The following is a 21,853-nucleotide window of genomic DNA, read 5'->3' as shown; positions in this document are numbered from 1 at the left end:
GTTCCAGACCCGTCTCTACCCCCCTCCCAGGCAGCACGTTCCAGACCCGCCTCTACCCCCCTCCCAGGCAGCGCGTTCCAGACCCTCACCACCCTCCCAGGCAGCGCGTTCCAGACCCGCCTCTACCCCCCTCCCAGACCATGCGTTCCAGACCCGCCTCTCCCCCCTCCCAGGGCAGCGCGATCCAGACCCGCCTCTACCCCCCTCCCAGGCAGCACGTTCCAGACCCGCCTCTACCCCCCTCCCAGGCCGTGCGTTCCAGACCCGCCTCTCCCCCCCTCCCAGGCAGCACGTTCCAGACCCGCCTCTTCCCCCCCCCCTCCCAGGCCGTGCGTTCCAGACCCGCCTCTCCCCCCCTCCCTGGCCGTGCGTTCCAGACCCGCCTCTACCCCCAAAGCACGGTAGCATTGTGAATAGCACAATTGCTTCACAGCTCCAGGGTCCCAGGTTCGATTCCGGCTTGGGTCACTGTCTGTGCGGAGTCTGCACATCCTCCCCCGTGTCTGCGTGGGTTTCCTCCGGGTGCTCCGGTTTCCTCCCACAGTCCAAAGATGCGCAGGGTAGGTGAATTGGCCAATGATAAATTGCCCTTAATGTCCAAATTGCCCTTGGTGTTGGGTGGAGGTGTTGAGTTTGGGTAGGGTGCTCTTTCCAAGAGCCGGTGCAGACTCAAAGGGCCGAATGGCCTCCTTCTGCACTGTAAATTCAATGATAATCTATGATTAATCTAGGACAAAGGTTCGGCACAACATCGTGGGCCGAAGGGCCTGTTCTGTGCTGTATTTTCTATGTTCTATGTTCTATGTACCCCCCTCCCAGGCCGTGCGTTCCAGACCCGCCTCTACCCCCCTCCCAGGCAGCGCGTTCCAGACCCGCCTCTACCCCCCTCCCAGGCAGCGCGTTCCAGACCCTCACCACCCTCCCAGGCAGCGCGTTCCAGACCCGCCTCTACCCCCTCCCAGGCAGCGCGTTCCAGACCCTCACCACCCTCTGGGGGGGAAAGGCTTTTCCTCAAATCCCCCCTGAACCTCCCACCCCTCACCTTGAACTTGTGTCCCCCTCGTAACTGACCCTTCAACTGAGGGGACCAGCTGCTCCCTCTCCACCCTGTCCGCGCCCCTCAGAATCCTGTCCACCTCGATCAGGCCGCCCCTCAGTCTTCTCTGCTCCAGAGAAAACAACCCCAGCCTATCCACCCTCTCTTCATAACTGAAATGTTCCGTCCCAGGCACCATCCTGGTGAATCCCCCCTGCACCCCCTCCAGTGTCGCCTTCCCCTCGTGATTGCTCACGTCCACCCACATGGATTCTGCATCTTCCATTTCCGAAATCATTGATTCTCCTCACAGTCCAGAGAGGTGCAGGTTACGGGGGCGGGGCGGGGGGGGGGGGGGGGGGGGGGGGGGGGGGGAGTGGGCCTGGGCGAGGCGCTCTTTCAGAGGGCCGGTACGGACGCGATGGGCCGAATAGCCTCCTGCACCGCCGGGCTTCTAATCGAGAAGACTCTGGTGGCACACCGACATCTCTTCCTTTCCCACGCAGATACGCATCGAGGTTGACCAGTTGACCAACTGCCAGAGGTACCACACACCCCGTGGTCGCTTTGTACACATCCCCCCGCTCTTCCCGAGGAGGCGACTGGTGTAACGCCTTCGGCACACCGTGGTGGCAGGACCCAAAGTACGAGGTCGGCTATTTGACCGAGAAAACAAGAAACGTGCGCATTATCAACACGTTAACCGGCAGGAACATGTGATCGAGGGTACATACAGCTTCAATAGTTTGTTCTCCCCCTGGCGCACCCGGCGACCTGATCATTCCGCCACTCTTGGGAATTCTTCACACTTTCTTAACCCTCCCTTTTTTCTTACGTCCATGGCGTCTGTGTCAATCTCTCCTGACCTTCCGTTCTTCCCCACCGCCCTCTCCAGCGCACGTCGCTGCACCTCTCCAATTCAGGGGCAGCACGGTCGCACAGTGGTTAGCACTGTGGCTTCACAGTGCCAGGGTCCCAGGCTCGATTCCGGCTCGGGTCACTGTCTGTGCGGAGTCTGCACATCCTCCCCATGTGTGCGTGGGTTTCCTCCGGGTGCTCCGGTTTCCTCCCACAGTCCGAAGATGTGCAGGTTAGGGTGGATTGTCCGTGATAAATTGCCCCCTAGTGTCCAAAAAAGGTTAGGAGGGGTTATTGGGTTACGGGGATAGGGTGGAAGTGAGGGCTTAAGTGGGTCGGTGCAGCTTCGATGGGCCGAATGGCCTCCTTCCGCACTGCACGTTCTGTGTTCAGAAGAAGAGTCAAGCAGACTCGAAGCACCAACTCGTGTTCCTCTCGCCACAGTTTTCCCAGCGTTTTCTGTTTTCATTTCCCACTCCCAGCATCCGCGGTGTGTGGCTTTTAATTTAAGGTACCACCGTATGTTTTCAATTGAGCAGCGCGCTGATGGGAATGGTGGGGGGGGGGGGTCACTCTGCAGGGAGCGCCATCAATCAACCTCACCATTAAACAGATTTGGGAAGGATAGAGAAAGTGATAACAATTAACTACATTGATCAATGTGTCGTAACAAACGTCTTCAGAGCCTCGTGTCCATCAGCTAAGACATTTTTCTAAAAATCAGGAGATAGTAATCAGTGTGCAGATATCTCCCTGAGAGAGAGAGGGGACTGAGAGACACCAGTCAGTGTAGAGATATCTCCCTGAGAGAGAGGGGACTGAGAGACACCAGTCAGTGTACAGATATCTCCCTGAGAGAGAGAGGGACTGAGAGACACCAGTCAGTGTACAGATATCTCCCTGAGAGAGAGGGGGGGACTGAGAGATACCAGTCAGTGTACAGATATCTCCCTGAGAGAGAGGGGACTGAGAGACACCAGTCAGTGTACAGATATCCCCCTGAGAGAGAGGGGACTGAGAGACACCAGTCAGTGCACAGATATCTCCCTGAGAGAGAGAGGGGACTGAGAGACACCAGTCAGTGTACAGATATCTCCCTGAGAGAGAGAGGGGACTGAGAGACACCAGTCAGTGTACAGATATCTCCCTGAGAGAGAGAGAGGGGACTGAGAGACACCAGTCAGTGTACAGATATCTCCCTGAGAGAGAGAGGGGACTGAGAGACACCAGTCAGTGTACAGATATCTCCCCTGAGAGAGAGAGAGAGAGGACTGAGAGACACCAGTCAGTGTACAGATATCTCCCTGAGAGAGAGAGGGGACTGAGAGACACCAGTCAGTGTACAGATATCTCCCCGAGAGAGAGAGGGGACTGAGAGACACCAGTCAGTGTGCAGATATCTCCCTGAGAGAGAGAGGGACTGAGAGACACCAGTCAGTGGACAGATATCTCCCTGAGAGAGAGAGGGGACTGAGAGACACCAGTCAGTGTACAGATATCTCCCTGAGAGAGGGGGGACTGAGAGACACCAGTCAGTGTACAGATATCTCCCTGAGAGAGGGAGGGGACTGAGAGACACCAGTCAGTGTACAGATATCTCCCTGAGAGAGGGGACTGAGAGACACCAGTCAGTGTACAGATATCTCCCTGAGAGAGAGAGGGGACTGAGAGACACCAGTCAGTGTACAGATATCTCCCTGAGAGAGAGAGGGGACTGAGAGACACCAGTCAGTGTACAGATATCTCCCTGAGAGAGGGGACTGAGAGGACACCAGTCAGTGTACAGATATCTCCCTGAGAGAGAGAGGGGACTGAGAGACACCAGTCAGTGTACAGATATTTCCCTGAGAGAGAGAGAGGACTGAGAGACACCAGTCAGTGTACAGATATCTCCCTGAGAGAGGGGACTGAGAGACACCAGTCAGTGTACAGATATCTCACTGAGAGAGAGAGGGGACTGAGAGACACCAATCAGTGAACAGATATCTCCCTGAGAGAGAGAGGGGACCGAGGGACACCAGTCAGTGTACAGATATCTCCCTGAGAGAGAGGGGGGACTGAGTGACACCAGTCAGTGTACAGATATCTCCCTGAGAGAGAGAGGGACTGAGAGTCACCAGTCAGTGTACAGATATCTCACTGAGAAGAGAGGGGACTGAGAGACACCAGTCAGTGTACAGATATCTCACTGAGAGAGAGGGGACTGAGAGATACCAGTCAGTGTACAGATATCTGCCTGAGAGAGAGAGGGGGACTGAGAGACACCAGTCAGTGTACAGATATCTCCCTGAGAGAGAGAGGGGACTGAGAGACACCAGTCAGTGTACAGATATCTCCCTGAGAGAGAGAGGGGACTGAGAGACACCAGTCAGTGTACAGATATCTCCCTGAGAGAGAGAGGGGACTGAGAGACACCAGTCAGTGTACAGTTATCTCCCTGAGAGAGCGAGCGGACTGGGAGACACCAGTCAGTGTACAGATATCTCCCTGAGAGAGAGAGGACTGAGAGACACCAGTCAGTGTACAGATATCTCCCCGAGAGAGAGGGGACTGAGAGACACCAGTCAGTGTACAGATATCTCCCTGAGAGAGAGAGGACTGAGAGACACCAGTCAGTGTACAGATATCTTTCTGAGAGAGAGAGGGGACTGAGACACACCAGTCAGTGGACAGATATCTCCCTGAGAGAGAGGGGGGACTGAGAGATACCAGTCAGTGTACAGATATCTCCCTGAGAGAGAGGGGACTGAGAGACACCAGTCAGTGTACAGATATCCCCCTGAGAGAGAGGGGACTGAGAGACACCAGTCAGTGTACAGATATCTCCCTGAGAGAGAGAGGGGACTGAGAGACACCAGTCAGTGTACAGATATCTCCCTGAGAGAGAGAGGGGACTGAGAGACACCAGTCAGTGTACAGATATCTCCCTGAGAGAGAGAGGGGGACTGAGAGACGCCAGTCAGTGTACAGATATCTCCCTGAGAGAGAGAGAGAGAGGACTGAGAGACACCAGTCAGTGTACAGATATCTCCCTGGGAGAGAGAGGGGACTGAGAGACACCAGTCAGTGTACAGATATCTCCCCGAGAGAGAGAGGGGACTGAGAGACACCAGTCAGTGTGCAGATATCTCCCTGAGAGAGAGAGGGACTGAGAGACACCAGTCAGTGTACAGATATCTCCCTGAGAGAGAGAGGGGACTGAGAGACACCAGTCAGTGTACAGATATCTCCCTGAGAGAGAGAGGGGACTGAGAGACACCAGTCAGTGTACAGATATCTCCCTGAGAGAGAGAGGGGACTGAGAGACACCAGTCAGTGTACAGATATCTCCCTGAGAGAGGGGACTGAGAGACACCAGTCAGTGTACAGATATCTCCCTGAGAGAGAGAGGGGACTGAGAGACACCAGTCAGTGTACAGATATTTCCCTGAGAGAGAGAGAGGACTGAGAGACACCAGTCAGTGTACAGATATCTCCCTGAGAGAGGGGACTGAGAGACACCAGTCAGTGTACAGATATCTCACTGAGAGAGAGAGGGGGACTGAGAGACACCAATCAGTGTACAGATATCTCCCTGAGAGAGAGAGGGGACCGAGGGACACCAGTCAGTGTACAGATATCTCCCTGAGAGAGAGGGGGGACTGAGTGACACCAGTCAGTGTACAGATATCTCCCTGAGAGAGAGAGGGACTGAGAGTCACCAGTCAGTGTACAGATATCTCACTGAGAGAGAGGGGACTGAGAGACACCAGTCAGTGTACAGATATCTCACTGAGAGAGAGGGGACTGAGAGACACCAGTCAGTGTACAGATATCTCCCTGAGAGAGAGAGGGGACTGAGAGGACACCAGTCAGTGTACAGATATCTCCCTGAGAGAGAGAGGGGACTGAGAGACACAAGTCAGTGTACAGATATCTCCCTGAGAGAGAGAGGGACTGAGAGACACCAGTCAGTGTACAGATATCTCCCTGAGAGAGAGGGGGGACTGAGTGACACCAGTCAGTGTACAGATATCTCCCTGAGAGAGAGAGGGACTGAGAGACACCAGTCAGTGTACAGATATCTCACTGAGAGAGAGGACTGAGAGACACCAGTCAGTGTACAGATATCTCCCTGAGAGAGAGGGGACTGAGGGACACCCAGTGTACAGATATCTCCCCGAGAGAGAGAGAGAGGGACTGAGAGACACCAGTCAGTGTACAGATATCTCACTGAGAGAGAGAGGGGACTGAGAGACACCAGTCAGTGTACAGATATCTCCCTGAGAGAGGGAGGGGACTGAGAGACACCAGTCAGTGTACAGATATCTCCCTGAGAGAGAGGGGACTGAGTGACACCAGTCAGTGTACAGATATCTCCCTGAGAGAGAGAGAGGGGACTGAGAGACACCAGTCAGTGTACAGATATCTCCCCGAGAGAGAGAGAGAGGGACTGAGAGACACCAGTCAGTGTACAGATAACTCACTGAGAGAGCGAGCGGACTGGGAGACACCAGTCAGTGGACAGATATCTCCCTGAGAGAGAGGGGGGACTGAGAGATACCAGTCAGTGTACAGATATCTCCCTGAGAGAGAGGGGACTGAGAGACACCAGTCAGTGTACAGATATCCCCCTGAGAGAGAGGGGACTGAGAGACACCAGTCAGTGTACAGATATCTCCCTGAGAGAGAGAGGGGACTGAGAGACACCAGTCAGTGTACAGATATCTCCCTGAGAGAGAGAGAGGGGACTGAGAGACACCAGTCAGTGTACAGATATCTCCCTGAGAGAGAGAGGGGACTGAGAGACGCCAGTCAGTGTACAGATATCTCCCTGAGAGAGAGAGAGAGAGGACTGAGAGACACCAGTCAGTGTACAGATATCTCCCTGGGAGAGAGAGGGGACTGAGAGACACCAGTCAGTGTACAGATATCTCCCCGAGAGAGAGAGGGGACTGAGAGACACCAGTCAGTGTGCAGATATCTCCCTGAGAGAGAGAGGGACTGAGAGACACCAGTCAGTGTACAGATATCTCCCTGAGAGAGAGAGGGGACTGAGAGACACCAGTCAGTGTACAGATATCTCCATGAGAGAGAGAGGGGACTGAGAGACACCAGTCAGTGTACAGATATCTCCCTGAGAGAGGGGACTGAGAGACACCAGTCAGTGTACAGATATCTCCCTGAGAGAGAGAGGGGACTGAGAGACACCAGTCAGTGTACAGATATTTCCCTGAGAGAGAGAGAGGACTGAGAGACACCAGTCAGTGTACAGATATCTCCCTGAGAGAGAGAGGGGACTGAGAGACACCAGTCAGTGTACAGATATCTCACTGAGAGAGAGAGGGGACTGAGAGACACCAATCAGTGTACAGATATCTCCCTGAGAGAGAGAGGGGACCGAGAGACACCAGTCAGTGTACAGATATCTCCCTGAGAGAGAGGGGGGACTGAGTGACACCAGTCAGTGTACAGATATCTCCCTGAGAGAGAGAGGGACTGAGAGTCACCAGTCAGTGTACAGATATCTCACTGAGAGAGAGGGGACTGAGAGACACCAGTCAGTGTACAGATATCTCACTGAGAGAGAGGGGACTGAGAGACACCAGTCAGTGTACAGATATCTCCCTGAGAGAGAGAGGGGACTGAGAGACACCAGTCAGTGTACAGATATCTCCCTGAGAGAGAGAGGGGACTGAGAGACACAAGTCAGTGTACAGATATCTCCCTGAGAGAGAGGGGGGACTGAGAGTCACCAGTCAGTGTACAGATATCTCCCTGAGAGAGAGGGGACTGAGAGACACCAGTCAGTGTACAGATATCTCTCTGAGAGAGAGAGAGGACACTGAGAGACACCAGTCAGTGTACAGATATCTCCCTGAGAGAGAGGGGACTGAGAGACACCAGTCAGTGTACAGATATCTCCCTGAGAGAGAGAGGGGACTGAGAGACACCAGTCAGTGTACAGATATCTCCCTGAGAGAGAGAGGGGACTGAGAGACACCAGTCAGTGTACAGATATCTCCCTGAGAGAGAGAGGACTGAGAGACACCAGTCAGTGTACAGATATCTTCCTGAGAGAGAGGGGACTGAGAGACACCAGTCAGTGTACAGTTATCTCCCTGAGAGAGCGAGCGGACTGGGAGACACCACTCAGTGTACAGATATCTCCCTGAGAGAGAGAGGACTGAGAGACACCAGTCAGTGTACAGATATCTCCCCGAGAGAGAGGGGACTGAGAGACACCAGTCAGTGTACAGATATCTCCCTGAGAGAGAGAGGACTGAGAGACACCAGTCAGTGTACAGATATCTTTCTGAGAGAGAGAGGGGACTGAGACACACCAGTCAGTGTACAGATATCTCCCTGAGAGAGAGGGGGGACTGAGAGATACCAGTCAGTGTACAGATATCTCCCTGAGAGAGAGGGGACTGAGAGACACCAGTCAGTGTACAGATATCTCTCTGAGAGAGAGAGAGGACACTGAGAGACACCAGTCAGTGTACAGATATCTCCCTGAGAGAGAGGGGACTGAGAGACACCAGTCAGTGTACAGATATCTCCCTGAGAGAGAGAGGGGACTGAGAGACACCAGTCAGTGTACAGATATCTCCCTGAGAGAGAGAGGGGACTGAGAGACACCAGTCAGTGTACAGATATCTCCCTGAGAGAGAGAGGACTGAGAGACACCAGTCAGTGTACAGATATCTTCCTGAGAGAGAGGGGACTGAGAGACACCAGTCAGTGTACAGTTATCTCCCTGAGAGAGCGAGCGGACTGGGAGACACCACTCAGTGTACAGATATCTCCCTGAGAGAGAGAGGACTGAGAGACACCAGTCAGTGTACAGATATCTCCCCGAGAGAGAGGGGACTGAGAGACACCAGTCAGTGTACAGATATCTCCCTGAGAGAGAGAGGACTGAGAGACACCAGTCAGTGTACAGATATCTTTCTGAGAGAGAGAGGGGACTGAGACACACCAGTCAGTGTACAGATATCTCCCTGAGAGAGAGGGGGGACTGAGAGATACCAGTCAGTGTACAGATATCTCCCTGAGAGAGAGGGGACTGAGAGACACCAGTCAGTGTACAGATATCCCCCTGAGAGAGAGGGGACTGAGAGACACCAGTCAGTGTACAGATATCTCCCTGAGAGAGAGAGGGGACTGAGAGACACCAGTCAGTGTACAGATATCTCCCTGAGAGAGAGAGGGGACTGAGAGACACCAGTCAGTGTACAGATAACTCACTGAGAGAGCGAGCGGACTGGGAGACACCAGTCAGTGTACAGATATCTCCCTGAGAGAGAGAGGACTGAGAGACACCAGTACGTGTACAGATATCTCCCCGAGAGAGAGGGGACTGAGAGACACCAGTCAGTGTACAGATATCTCCCTGAGAGAGAGAGGACTGAGAGACACCAGTCAGTGTACAGATATCTTTCTGAGAGAGAGAGGGGACTGAGACACACCAGTCAGTGTACAGATATCTCACTGAGAGAGAGAGGGGACTGAGGGACACCAGTCAGTGTACAGATATCTCCCTGAGAGAGGGGACTGAGAGACACCAGTCAGTGTACAGATATCTCCCTGAGAGAGAGAGGGGACTGAGAGACACCAGTCAGTGTACAGATATCTCCCTGAGAGAGAGAGGGGACTGAGAGACACCAGTCAGTGTACAGATATCTCCCTGAGAGAGGGGACTGAGAGACACCAGTCAGTGTACAGATATCTCCCTGAGAGAGAGAGGGGACTGAGAGACACCAGTCAGTGTACAGATATTTCCCTGAGAGAGAGAGAGGACTGAGAGACACCAGTCAGTGTACAGATATCTCCCTGAGAGAGGGGACTGAGAGACACCAGTCAGTGTACAGATATCTCACTGAGAGAGAGAGGGGACTGAGAGACACCAATCAGTGTACAGATATCTCCCTGAGAGAGAGAGGGGACCGAGGGACACCAGTCAGTGTACAGATATCTCCCTGAGAGAGAGGGGGGACTGAGTGACACCAGTCAGTGTACAGATATCTCCCTGAGAGAGAGAGGGACTGAGAGTCACCAGTCAGTGTACAGATATCTCACTGAGAGAGAGGGGACTGAGAGACACCAGTCAGTGTACAGATATCTCACTGAGAGAGAGGGGACTGAGAGACACCAGTCAGTGTACAGATATCTCCCTGAGAGAGAGAGGGGACTGAGAGACACCAGTCAGTGTACAGATATCTCCCTGAGAGAGAGAGGGGACTGAGAGACACAAGTCAGTGTACAGATATCTCCCTGAGAGAGAGAGGGACTGAGAGACACCAGTCAGTGTACAGATATCTCCCTGAGAGAGAGGGGGGACTGAGTGACACCAGTCAGTGTACAGATATCTCCCTGAGAGAGAGAGGGACTGAGAGACACCAGTCAGTGTACAGATATCTCACTGAGAGAGAGGACTGAGAGACACCAGTCAGTGTACAGATATCTCCCTGAGAGAGAGGGGACTGAGGGACACCCAGTGTACAGATATCTCCCCGAGAGAGAGAGAGAGGGACTGAGAGACACCAGTCAGTGTACAGATATCTCACTGAGAGAGAGAGGGGACTGAGAGACACCAGTCAGTGTACAGATATCTCCCTGAGAGAGGGAGGGGACTGAGAGACACCAGTCAGTGTACAGATATCTCCCTGAGAGAGAGGGGACTGAGTGACACCAGTCAGTGTACAGATATCTCCCTGAGAGAGAGAGAGGGGACTGAGAGACACCAGTCAGTGTACAGATATCTCCCCGAGAGAGAGAGAGAGGGACTGAGAGACACCAGTCAGTGTACAGATAACTCACTGAGAGAGCGAGCGGACTGGGAGACACCAGTCAGTGTACAGATATCTCCCTGAGAGAGAGAGGACTGAGAGACACCAGTACGTGTACAGATATCTCCCCGAGAGAGAGGGGACTGAGAGACACCAGTCAGTGTACAGATATCTCCCTGAGAGAGAGAGGACTGAGAGACACCAGTCAGTGTACAGATATCTTTCTGAGAGAGAGAGGGGACTGAGACACACCAGTCAGTGTACAGATATCTCACTGAGAGAGAGAGGGGACTGAGAGACACCAGTCAGTGTACAGATATCTCCCTGAGAGAGAGAGAGGACTGAGAGACACCAGTCAGTGTACAGATATCTCCCTGAGAGAGAGGGGACTGAGAGACACCAGTCAGTGTACAGATATCTCCCTGAGAGAGAGGGGACTGAGAGACACCAGTCAGTGTACAGATATCTCCCTGAGAGAGAGAGGGGACTGAGAGACACCAGTCAGTGTACAGATATCTCCCTGAGAGAGAGGGGGGACTGAGAGTCACCAGTCAGTGTACAGATATCTCCCTGAGAGAGAGAGTGGACGGAGAGACACCAGTCAGTGTACAGATATCTCCCTGAGAGAGAGGGGACTGAGAGACACCAGTCAGTGTACAGATATCTCCCTGAGAGAGAGGGGGGACTGAGAGACACCAGTCAGTGTACAGATATCTCCCTGAGAGAGAGGGGACTGAGAGACACCAGTCAGTGTACAGATATCTCTCTGAGAGAGAGAGAGGACACTGAGAGACACCAGTCAGTGTACAGATATCTCCCTGAGAGAGAGGGGACTGAGAGACACCAGTCAGTGTACAGATATCTCCCTGAGAGAGAGAGGGGACTGAGAGACACCAGTCAGTGTACAGATATCTCCCTGAGAGAGAGAGGGGACTGAGAGACACCAGTCAGTGTACAGATATCTCCCTGAGAGAGAGGGGACTGAGAGACACCAGTCAGTGTACAGTTATCTCCCTGAGAGAGCGAGCGGACTGGGAGACACCAGTCAGTGTACAGATATCTCACTGAGAGAGAGGACTGAGAGACACCAGTGTACAGATATCTCCCTGAGAGAGAGGGGACTGAGGGACACCCAGTGTACAGATATCTCCCCGAGAGAGAGAGAGAGGGACTGAGAGACACCAGTCAGTGTACAGATATCTCACTGAGAGAGAGAGGGGACTGAGAGACACCAGTCAGTGTACAGATATCTCCCTGAGAGAGGGAGGGGACTGAGAGACACCAGTCAGTGTACAGATATCTCCCTGAGAGAGAGGGGACTGAGTGACACCAGTCAGTGTACAGATATCTCCCTGAGAGAGAGAGAGGGGACTGAGAGACACCAGTCAGTGTACAGATATCTCCCCGAGAGAGAGAGAGAGGGACTGAGAGACACCAGTCAGTGTACAGATAACTCACTGAGAGAGCGAGCGGACTGGGAGACACCAGTCAGTGTACAGATATCTCCCCGAGAGAGAGGGGACTGAGAGACACCAGTCTGTGTACAGATATCTCCCTGAGAGAGAGAGGACTGAGAGACACCAGTCAGTGTACAGATATCTCCCCGAGAGAGAGGGGACTGAGAGACACCAGTCAGTGTACAGATATCTCCCCGAGAGAGAGAGGGGACTGAGAGACACCAGTCAGTGTACAGATATCTCCCTGAGAGAGAGAGGACTGAGAGACACCAGTCAGTGTACAGATATCTTTCTGAGAGAGAGAGGGGACTGAGACACACCAGTCAGTGTACAGATATCTCACTGAGAGAGAGAGGGGACTGAGGGACACCAGTAGTGTACGATATTCTCACTGAGAGAGAGGAGAGGGACTGAGAGAGACTCCTGAGAGAGAGAGAGGGACTGAGCACCAGTCAGTGTACAGATATCTCACAGAGAGAGAGAGGACACTGAGAGTCACCAGTCAGTGTACAGGTAACAGATACCTCCCTGAGAGAGAGAGGGGGGACTGAGAGACACCAGTCAGTGTACAGATATCTCCCTGAGAGAGAGGGGGGACTGAGAGACACCAGTCAGTGTACAGATATCTCCCTGAGAGAGGGGACTGAGAGACACCAGTCAGTGTACAGATATCTCCCTGAGAGAGGGGGGACTGAGAGACACCAGTCAGTGTACAGATATCTCCCTGAGAGAGAGGACACTGAGAGACACCAGTCAGTGTACAGATATCTCCCCGAGAGAGAGAGGGGACTGAGAGATACCAGTCAGTGTACAGATATCTCTCTGAGAGAGAGAGGGGACTGAGAGACACCAGTCAGTTTACAGATATCTCCCTGAGAGAGAGAGGGGACTGAGAGACACCAGTCAGTGTACAGATATCTCCCTGAGAGAGAGAGGGGACTGAGAGACACCAGTCAGTGTACAGATATCTCCCTGAGAGAGAGAGGACACTGAGAGACACCAGTCAGTGTGCAGATATCTCCCTGAGAGAGAGGGGGGACTGAGAGTCACCAGTCACTGTACAGATATCTCCCTGAGAGAGAGAGGGGACAGAGAGACACCAGTCAGTGTACAGATATCTCCCTGAGAGAGAGAGGGGACTAAGAGACACCAGTCAGTGTACAGATATCTCCCTGAGAGAGATAGGGGACTGAGAGACACCAGTCAGTGTACAGATATCTCCGTGAGAGAGGGAGAGGACTGAGAGACACCAGTCAGTGTACAGATGTCTCCCTGAGAGAGAGGGGACTGAGAGACACCAGTCAGTGTACAGATATCTCCCTGAGAGAGAGGGGACTGAGAGACACCAGTCAGTGTACAGATATCTCCCTGAGAGAGAGGGGACTGAGGGACACCCAGTGTACAGATATCTCCCCGAGAGAGAGAGAGAGGGACTGAGAGACACCAGTCAGTGTACAGATATCTCACTGAGAGAGAGAGGGGACTGAGAGACACCAGTCAGTGTACAGATATCTCCCTGAGAGAGGGAGGGGACTGAGAGACACCAGTCAGTGTACAGATATCTCCCTGAGAGAGAGGGGACTGAGTGACACCAGTCAGTGTACAGATATCTCCCTGAGAGAGAGAGAGGGGACTGAGAGACACCAGTCAGTGTACAGATATCTCCCCGAGAGAGAGAGAGAGGGACTGAGAGACACCAGTCAGTGTACAGATAACTCACTGAGAGAGCGAGCGGACTGGGAGACACCAGTCAGTGGACAGATATCTCCCTGAGAGAGAGGGGGGACTGAGAGATACCAGTCAGTGTACAGATATCTCCCTGAGAGAGAGGGGACTGAGAGACACCAGTCAGTGTACAGATATCCCCCTGAGAGAGAGGGGACTGAGAGACACCAGTCAGTGTACAGATATCTCCCTGAGAGAGAGAGGGGACTGAGAGACACCAGTCAGTGTACAGATATCTCCCTGAGAGAGAGAGAGGGGACTGAGAGACACCAGTCAGTGTACAGATATCTCCCTGAGAGAGAGAGGGGACTGAGAGACGCCAGTCAGTGTACAGATATCTCCCTGAGAGAGAGAGAGAGAGGACTGAGAGACACCAGTCAGTGTACAGATATCTCCCTGGGAGAGAGAGGGGACTGAGAGACACCAGTCAGTGTACAGATATCTCCCCGAGAGAGAGAGGGGACTGAGAGACACCAGTCAGTGTGCAGATATCTCCCTGAGAGAGAGAGGGACTGAGAGACACCAGTCAGTGTACAGATATCTCCCTGAGAGAGAGAGGGGACTGAGAGACACCAGTCAGTGTACAGATATCTCCATGAGAGAGAGAGGGGACTGAGAGACACCAGTCAGTGTACAGATATCTCCCTGAGAGAGAGAGGGGACTGAGAGACACCAGTCAGTGTACAGATATCTCCCTGAGAGAGGGGACTGAGAGACACCAGTCAGTGTACAGATATCTCCCTGAGAGAGAGAGGGGACTGAGAGACACCAGTCAGTGTACAGATATTTCCCTGAGAGAGAGAGAGGACTGAGAGACACCAGTCAGTGTACAGATATCTCCCTGAGAGAGAGAGGGGACTGAGAGACACCAGTCAGTGTACAGATATCTCACTGAGAGAGAGAGGGGACTGAGAGACACCAATCAGTGTACAGATATCTCCCTGAGAGAGAGAGGGGACCGAGGGACACCAGTCAGTGTACAGATATCTCCCTGAGAGAGAGGGGGGACTGAGTGACACCAGTCAGTGTACAGATATCTCCCTGAGAGAGAGAGGGACTGAGAGTCACCAGTCAGTGTACAGATATCTCACTGAGAGAGAGGGGACTGAGAGACACCAGTCAGTGTACAGATATCTCACTGAGAGAGAGGGGACTGAGAGACACCAGTCAGTGTACAGATATCTCCCTGAGAGAGAGAGGGGACTGAGAGACACCAGTCAGTGTACAGATATCTCCCTGAGAGAGAGAGGGGACTGAGAGACACAAGTCAGTGTACAGATATCTCCCTGAGAGAGAGGGGGGACTGAGAGTCACCAGTCAGTGTACAGATATCTCCCTGAGAGAGAGGGGACTGAGAGACACCAGTCAGTGTACAGATATCTCTCTGAGAGAGAGAGAGGACACTGAGAGACACCAGTCAGTGTACAGATATCTCCCTGAGAGAGAGGGGACTGAGAGACACCAGTCAGTGTACAGATATCTCCCTGAGAGAGAGAGGGGACTGAGAGACACCAGTCAGTGTACAGATATCTCCCTGAGAGAGAGAGGGGACTGAGAGACACCAGTCAGTGTACAGATATCTCCCTGAGAGAGAGAGGACTGAGAGACACCAGTCAGTGTACAGATATCTTCCTGAGAGAGAGGGGACTGAGAGACACCAGTCAGTGTACAGTTATCTCCCTGAGAGAGCGAGCGGACTGGGAGACACCACTCAGTGTACAGATATCTCCCTGAGAGAGAGAGGACTGAGAGACACCAGTCAGTGTACAGATATCTCCCCGAGAGAGAGGGGACTGAGAGACACCAGTCAGTGTACAGATATCTCCCTGAGAGAGAGAGGACTGAGAGACACCAGTCAGTGTACAGATATCTTTCTGAGAGAGAGAGGGGACTGAGACACACCAGTCAGTGTACAGATATCTCCCTGAGAGAGAGGGGGGACTGAGAGATACCAGTCAGTGTACAGATATCTCCCTGAGAGAGAGGGGACTGAGAGACACCAGTCAGTGTACAGATATCTCTCTGAGAGAGAGAGAGGACACTGAGAGACACCAGTCAGTGTACAGATATCTCCCTGAGAGAGAGGGGACTGAGAGACACCAGTCAGTGTACAGATATCTCCCTGAGAGAGAGAGGGGACTGAGAGACACCAGTCAGTGTACAGATATCTCCCTGAGAGAGAGAGGGGACTGAGAGACACCAGTCAGTGTACAGATATCTCCCTGAGAGAGAGAGGACTGAGAGACACCAGTCAGTGTACAGATATCTTCCTGAGAGAGAGGGGACTGAGAGACACCAGTCAGTGTACAGTTATCTCCCTGAGAGAGCGAGCGGACTGGGAGACACCACTCAGTGTACAGATATCTCCCTGAGAGAGAGAGGACTGAGAGACACCAGTCAGTGTACAGATATCTCCCCGAGAGAGAGGGGACTGAGAGACACCAGTCAGTGTACAGATATCTCCCTGAGAGAGAGAGGACTGAGAGACACCAGTCAGTGTACAGATATCTTTCTGAGAGAGAGAGGGGACTGAGACACACCAGTCAGTGTACAGATATCTCCCTGAGAGAGAGGGGGGACTGAGAGATACCAGTCAGTGTACAGATATCTCCCTGAGAGAGAGGGGACTGAGAGACACCAGTCAGTGTACAGATATCCCCCTGAGAGAGAGGGGACTGAGAGACACCAGTCAGTGTACAGATATCTCCCTGAGAGAGAGAGGGGACTGAGAGACACCAGTCAGTGTACAGATATCTCCCTGAGAGAGAGAGGGGACTGAGAGACACCAGTCAGTGTACAGATAACTCACTGAGAGAGCGAGCGGACTGGGAGACACCAGTCAGTGTACAGATATCTCCCTGAGAGAGAGAGGACTGAGAGACACCAGTACGTGTACAGATATCTCCCCGAGAGAGAGGGGACTGAGAGACACCAGTCAGTGTACAGATATCTCCCTGAGAGAGAGAGGACTGAGAGACACCAGTCAGTGTACAGATATCTTTCTGAGAGAGAGAGGGGACTGAGACACACCAGTCAGTGTACAGATATCTCACTGAGAGAGAGAGGGGACTGAGGGACACCAGTCAGTGTACAGATATCTCCCTGAGAGAGGGGACTGAGAGACACCAGTCAGTGTACAGATATCTCCCTGAGAGAGAGAGGGGACTGAGAGACACCAGTCAGTGTACAGATATCTCCCTGAGAGAGAGAGGGGACTGAGAGACACCAGTCAGTGTACAGATATCTCCCTGAGAGAGGGGACTGAGAGACACCAGTCAGTGTACAGATATCTCCCTGAGAGAGAGAGGGGACTGAGAGACACCAGTCAGTGTACAGATATTTCCCTGAGAGAGAGAGAGGACTGAGAGACACCAGTCAGTGTACAGATATCTCCCTGAGAGAGGGGACTGAGAGACACCAGTCAGTGTACAGATATCTCACTGAGAGAGAGAGGGGACTGAGAGACACCAATCAGTGTACAGATATCTCCCTGAGAGAGAGAGGGGACCGAGGGACACCAGTCAGTGTACAGATATCTCCCTGAGAGAGAGGGGGGACTGAGTGACACCAGTCAGTGTACAGATATCTCCCTGAGAGAGAGAGGGACTGAGAGTCACCAGTCAGTGTACAGATATCTCACTGAGAGAGAGGGGACTGAGAGACACCAGTCAGTGTACAGATATCTCACTGAGAGAGAGGGGACTGAGAGACACCAGTCAGTGTACAGATATCTCCCTGAGAGAGAGAGGGGACTGAGAGACACCAGTCAGTGTACAGATATCTCCCTGAGAGAGAGAGGGGACTGAGAGACACAAGTCAGTGTACAGATATCTCCCTGAGAGAGAGAGGGACTGAGAGACACCAGTCAGTGTACAGATATCTCCCTGAGAGAGAGGGGGGACTGAGTGACACCAGTCAGTGTACAGATATCTCCCTGAGAGAGAGAGGGACTGAGAGACACCAGTCAGTGTACAGATATCTCACTGAGAGAGAGGACTGAGAGACACCAGTCAGTGTACAGATATCTCCCTGAGAGAGAGGGGACTGAGGGACACCCAGTGTACAGATATCTCCCCGAGAGAGAGAGAGAGGGACTGAGAGACACCAGTCAGTGTACAGATATCTCACTGAGAGAGAGAGGGGACTGAGAGACACCAGTCAGTGTACAGATATCTCCCTGAGAGAGGGAGGGGACTGAGAGACACCAGTCAGTGTACAGATATCTCCCTGAGAGAGAGGGGACTGAGTGACACCAGTCAGTGTACAGATATCTCCCTGAGAGAGAGAGAGGGGACTGAGAGACACCAGTCAGTGTACAGATATCTCCCCGAGAGAGAGAGAGAGGGACTGAGAGACACCAGTCAGTGTACAGATAACTCACTGAGAGAGCGAGCGGACTGGGAGACACCAGTCAGTGTACAGATATCTCCCTGAGAGAGAGAGGACTGAGAGACACCAGTACGTGTACAGATATCTCCCCGAGAGAGAGGGGACTGAGAGACACCAGTCAGTGTACAGATATCTCCCTGAGAGAGAGAGGACTGAGAGACACCAGTCAGTGTACAGATATCTTTCTGAGAGAGAGAGGGGACTGAGACACACCAGTCAGTGTACAGATATCTCACTGAGAGAGAGAGGGGACTGAGAGACACCAGTCAGTGTACAGATATCTCCCTGAGAGAGAGAGAGGACTGAGAGACACCAGTCAGTGTACAGATATCTCCCTGAGAGAGAGGGGACTGAGAGACACCAGTCAGTGTACAGATATCTCCCTGAGAGAGAGGGGACTGAGAGACACCAGTCAGTGTACAGATATCTCCCTGAGAGAGAGAGGGGACTGAGAGACACCAGTCAGTGTACAGATATCTCCCTGAGAGAGAGGGGGGACTGAGAGTCACCAGTCAGTGTACAGATATCTCCCTGAGAGAGAGAGTGGACGGAGAGACACCAGTCAGTGTACAGATATCTCCCTGAGAGAGAGGGGACTGAGAGACACCAGTCAGTGTACAGATATCTCCCTGAGAGAGAGGGGGGACTGAGAGACACCAGTCAGTGTACAGATATCTCCCTGAGAGAGAGGGGACTGAGAGACACCAGTCAGTGTACAGATATCTCTCTGAGAGAGAGAGAGGACACTGAGAGACACCAGTCAGTGTACAGATATCTCCCTGAGAGAGAGGGGACTGAGAGACACCAGTCAGTGTACAGATATCTCCCTGAGAGAGAGAGGGGACTGAGAGACACCAGTCAGTGTACAGATATCTCCCTGAGAGAGAGAGGGGACTGAGAGACACCAGTCAGTGTACAGATATCTCCCTGAGAGAGAGGGGACTGAGAGACACCAGTCAGTGTACAGTTATCTCCCTGAGAGAGCGAGCGGACTGGGAGACACCAGTCAGTGTACAGATATCTCACTGAGAGAGAGGACTGAGAGACACCAGTGTACAGATATCTCCCTGAGAGAGAGGGGACTGAGGGACACCCAGTGTACAGATATCTCCCCGAGAGAGAGAGAGAGGGACTGAGAGACACCAGTCAGTGTACAGATATCTCACTGAGAGAGAGAGGGGACTGAGAGACACCAGTCAGTGTACAGATATCTCCCTGAGAGAGGGAGGGGACTGAGAGACACCAGTCAGTGTACAGATATCTCCCTGAGAGAGAGGGGACTGAGTGACACCAGTCAGTGTACAGATATCTCCCTGAGAGAGAGAGAGGGGACTGAGAGACACCAGTCAGTGTACAGATATCTCCCCGAGAGAGAGAGAGAGGGACTGAGAGACACCAGTCAGTGTACAGATAACTCACTGAGAGAGCGAGCGGACTGGGAGACACCAGTCAGTGTACAGATATCTCCCCGAGAGAGAGGGGACTGAGAGACACCAGTCTGTGTACAGATATCTCCCTGAGAGAGAGAGGACTGAGAGACACCAGTCAGTGTACAGATATCTCCCCGAGAGAGAGGGGACTGAGAGACACCAGTCAGTGTACAGATATCTCCCCGAGAGAGAGAGGGGACTGAGAGACACCAGTCAGTGTACAGATATCTCCCTGAGAGAGAGAGGACTGAGAGACACCAGTCAGTGTACAGATATCTTTCTGAGAGAGAGAGGGGACTGAGACACACCAGTCAGTGTACAGATATCTCACTGAGAGAGAGAGGGGACTGAGGGACACCAGTCAGTGTACAGATATCTCACTGAGAGAGAGAGGGGACTGAGGGACACCAGTCAGTGTACAGATATCTCCCTGAGAGAGAGAGAGAGGGGACTGAGACACACCAGTCAGTGTACAGATATCTCACAGAGAGAGAGAGGACACTGAGAGTCACCAGTCAGTGTACAGGTAACAGATACCTCCCTGAGAGAGAGAGGGGGGACTGAGAGACACCAGTCAGTGTACAGATATCTCCCTGAGAGAGAGGGGGGACTGAGAGACACCAGTCAGTGTACAGATATCTCCCTGAGAGAGGGGACTGAGAGACACCAGTCAGTGTACAGATATCTCCCTGAGAGAGGGGGGACTGAGAGACACCAGTCAGTGTACAGATATCTCCCTGAGAGAGAGGACACTGAGAGACACCAGTCAGTGTACAGATATCTCCCCGAGAGAGAGAGGGGACTGAGAGATACCAGTCAGTGTACAGATATCTCTCTGAGAGAGAGAGGGGACTGAGAGACACCAGTCAGTTTACAGATATCTCCCTGAGAGAGAGAGGGGACTGAGAGACACCAGTCAGTGTACAGATATCTCCCTGAGAGAGAGAGGGGACTGAGAGACACCAGTCAGTGTACAGATATCTCCCTGAGAGAGAGAGGACACTGAGAGACACCAGTCAGTGTGCAGATATCTCCCTGAGAGAGAGGGGGGACTGAGAGTCACCAGTCACTGTACAGATATCTCCCTGAGAGAGAGAGGGGACAGAGAGACACCAGTCAGTGTACAGATATCTCCCTGAGAGAGAGAGGGGACTAAGAGACACCAGTCAGTGTACAGATATCTCCCTGAGAGAGATAGGGGACTGAGAGACACCAGTCAGTGTACAGATATCTCCGTGAGAGAGGGAGAGGACTGAGAGACACCAGTCAGTGTACAGATGTCTCCCTGAGAGAGAGGGGACTGAGAGACACCAGTCAGTGTACAGATATCTCCCTGAGAGAGAGGGGACTGAGAGACACCAGTCAGTGTACAGATATCTCCCTGAGAGAGAGGGGACTGAGAGACACCAGTCAGTGTACAGATATCTCCCTGAGAGAGAGAGGGGACTGAGAGACACCAGTCAGTGTACAGATATCTCCCTGAGAGAGGGAGAGGACTGAGAGACACCACTCGATGAGAGCAGGGGTGGTTCCTCGGGGCTCCTGGCCAACATTCATCCCTCAATCAGTATGCCTGCTGTGTGTGTGATCTTGCTGTGTACAAATTGGTTGCTGTTGAAACAATGGCTCCACTTCAAATATCACCCCCATTGGCTGGAATGCTGATCCAGAAGTCGCGCAAAGTGCTGCAGGGAGCAAAGCATGTTTGTCTTGTTGAATCTGTGTTTCTTCCCCCCCCCCCCCTCCCAATACACCAGGTGTGCAACGAGGAAACGGTCAATGACATCCTCGACAGGTACCTGGAGTATAATGCTCACGCAGCAAGCTACACGTGGAAGTACAACGAGGTGCCGCTGAAGATGGACCGCACGCTGGAGGAGAACGGTATTGTGGACGAGGACGAGACCTTCTACGAGCTGCAGATGGAGCCCGACGAATATCGCCAATCCATCCTGCTGTACTTCAACGACGACCTGACAGAACTGTAAACCTCTGTCCCCGCCGGGGGGAAAAGCCTGCAGCAGGCCCCACCAAGTCCTCGCTCTGCTCTTGTGTCTGAGCCAGCTGCACAGATTATTACCTTTGTTGCTGAATAAAATGAGCTTGCTTTTGTATTGACTAATTGTCAGTTGCAGGTACAGTCGATCTGCCAGGCCCCTTATCCTTCTGAGTGTCGGGAATAAGTAT

The 21,853-nt window shown here is 52.7% G+C and overlaps 1 protein-coding gene across 1 annotated transcript; it reads left to right on the top strand.

Annotated features, from left to right (window-relative positions):
• Nucleotides 1–1,542: 1,542 nt before the first annotated feature.
• cyb5d1 (cytochrome b5 domain containing 1) lies at nt 1,543–21,778 on the top strand (the record flags this gene model as incomplete). The annotated part of the gene is given in 3 exon segments (XM_072494696.1): nt 1,543–1,629; nt 1,631–1,762; nt 21,424–21,778. Coding segments are annotated over 3 exon segments (450 nt in total), but the record flags the coding sequence as incomplete, so codon positions are not given.
• Between the last annotated feature and the right edge of the window lie 75 nt (nt 21,779–21,853).

This window comes from Scyliorhinus torazame, unplaced genomic scaffold (genome assembly GCF_047496885.1).
Source record: "Scyliorhinus torazame isolate Kashiwa2021f unplaced genomic scaffold, sScyTor2.1 scaffold_847, whole genome shotgun sequence".
Lineage (NCBI taxonomy): Eukaryota > Metazoa > Chordata > Chondrichthyes > Carcharhiniformes > Scyliorhinidae > Scyliorhinus > Scyliorhinus torazame.
The sequence above is the reverse complement of the archived record's forward strand: the minus strand, read 5'-3'. Positions and strand labels throughout refer to the sequence as shown.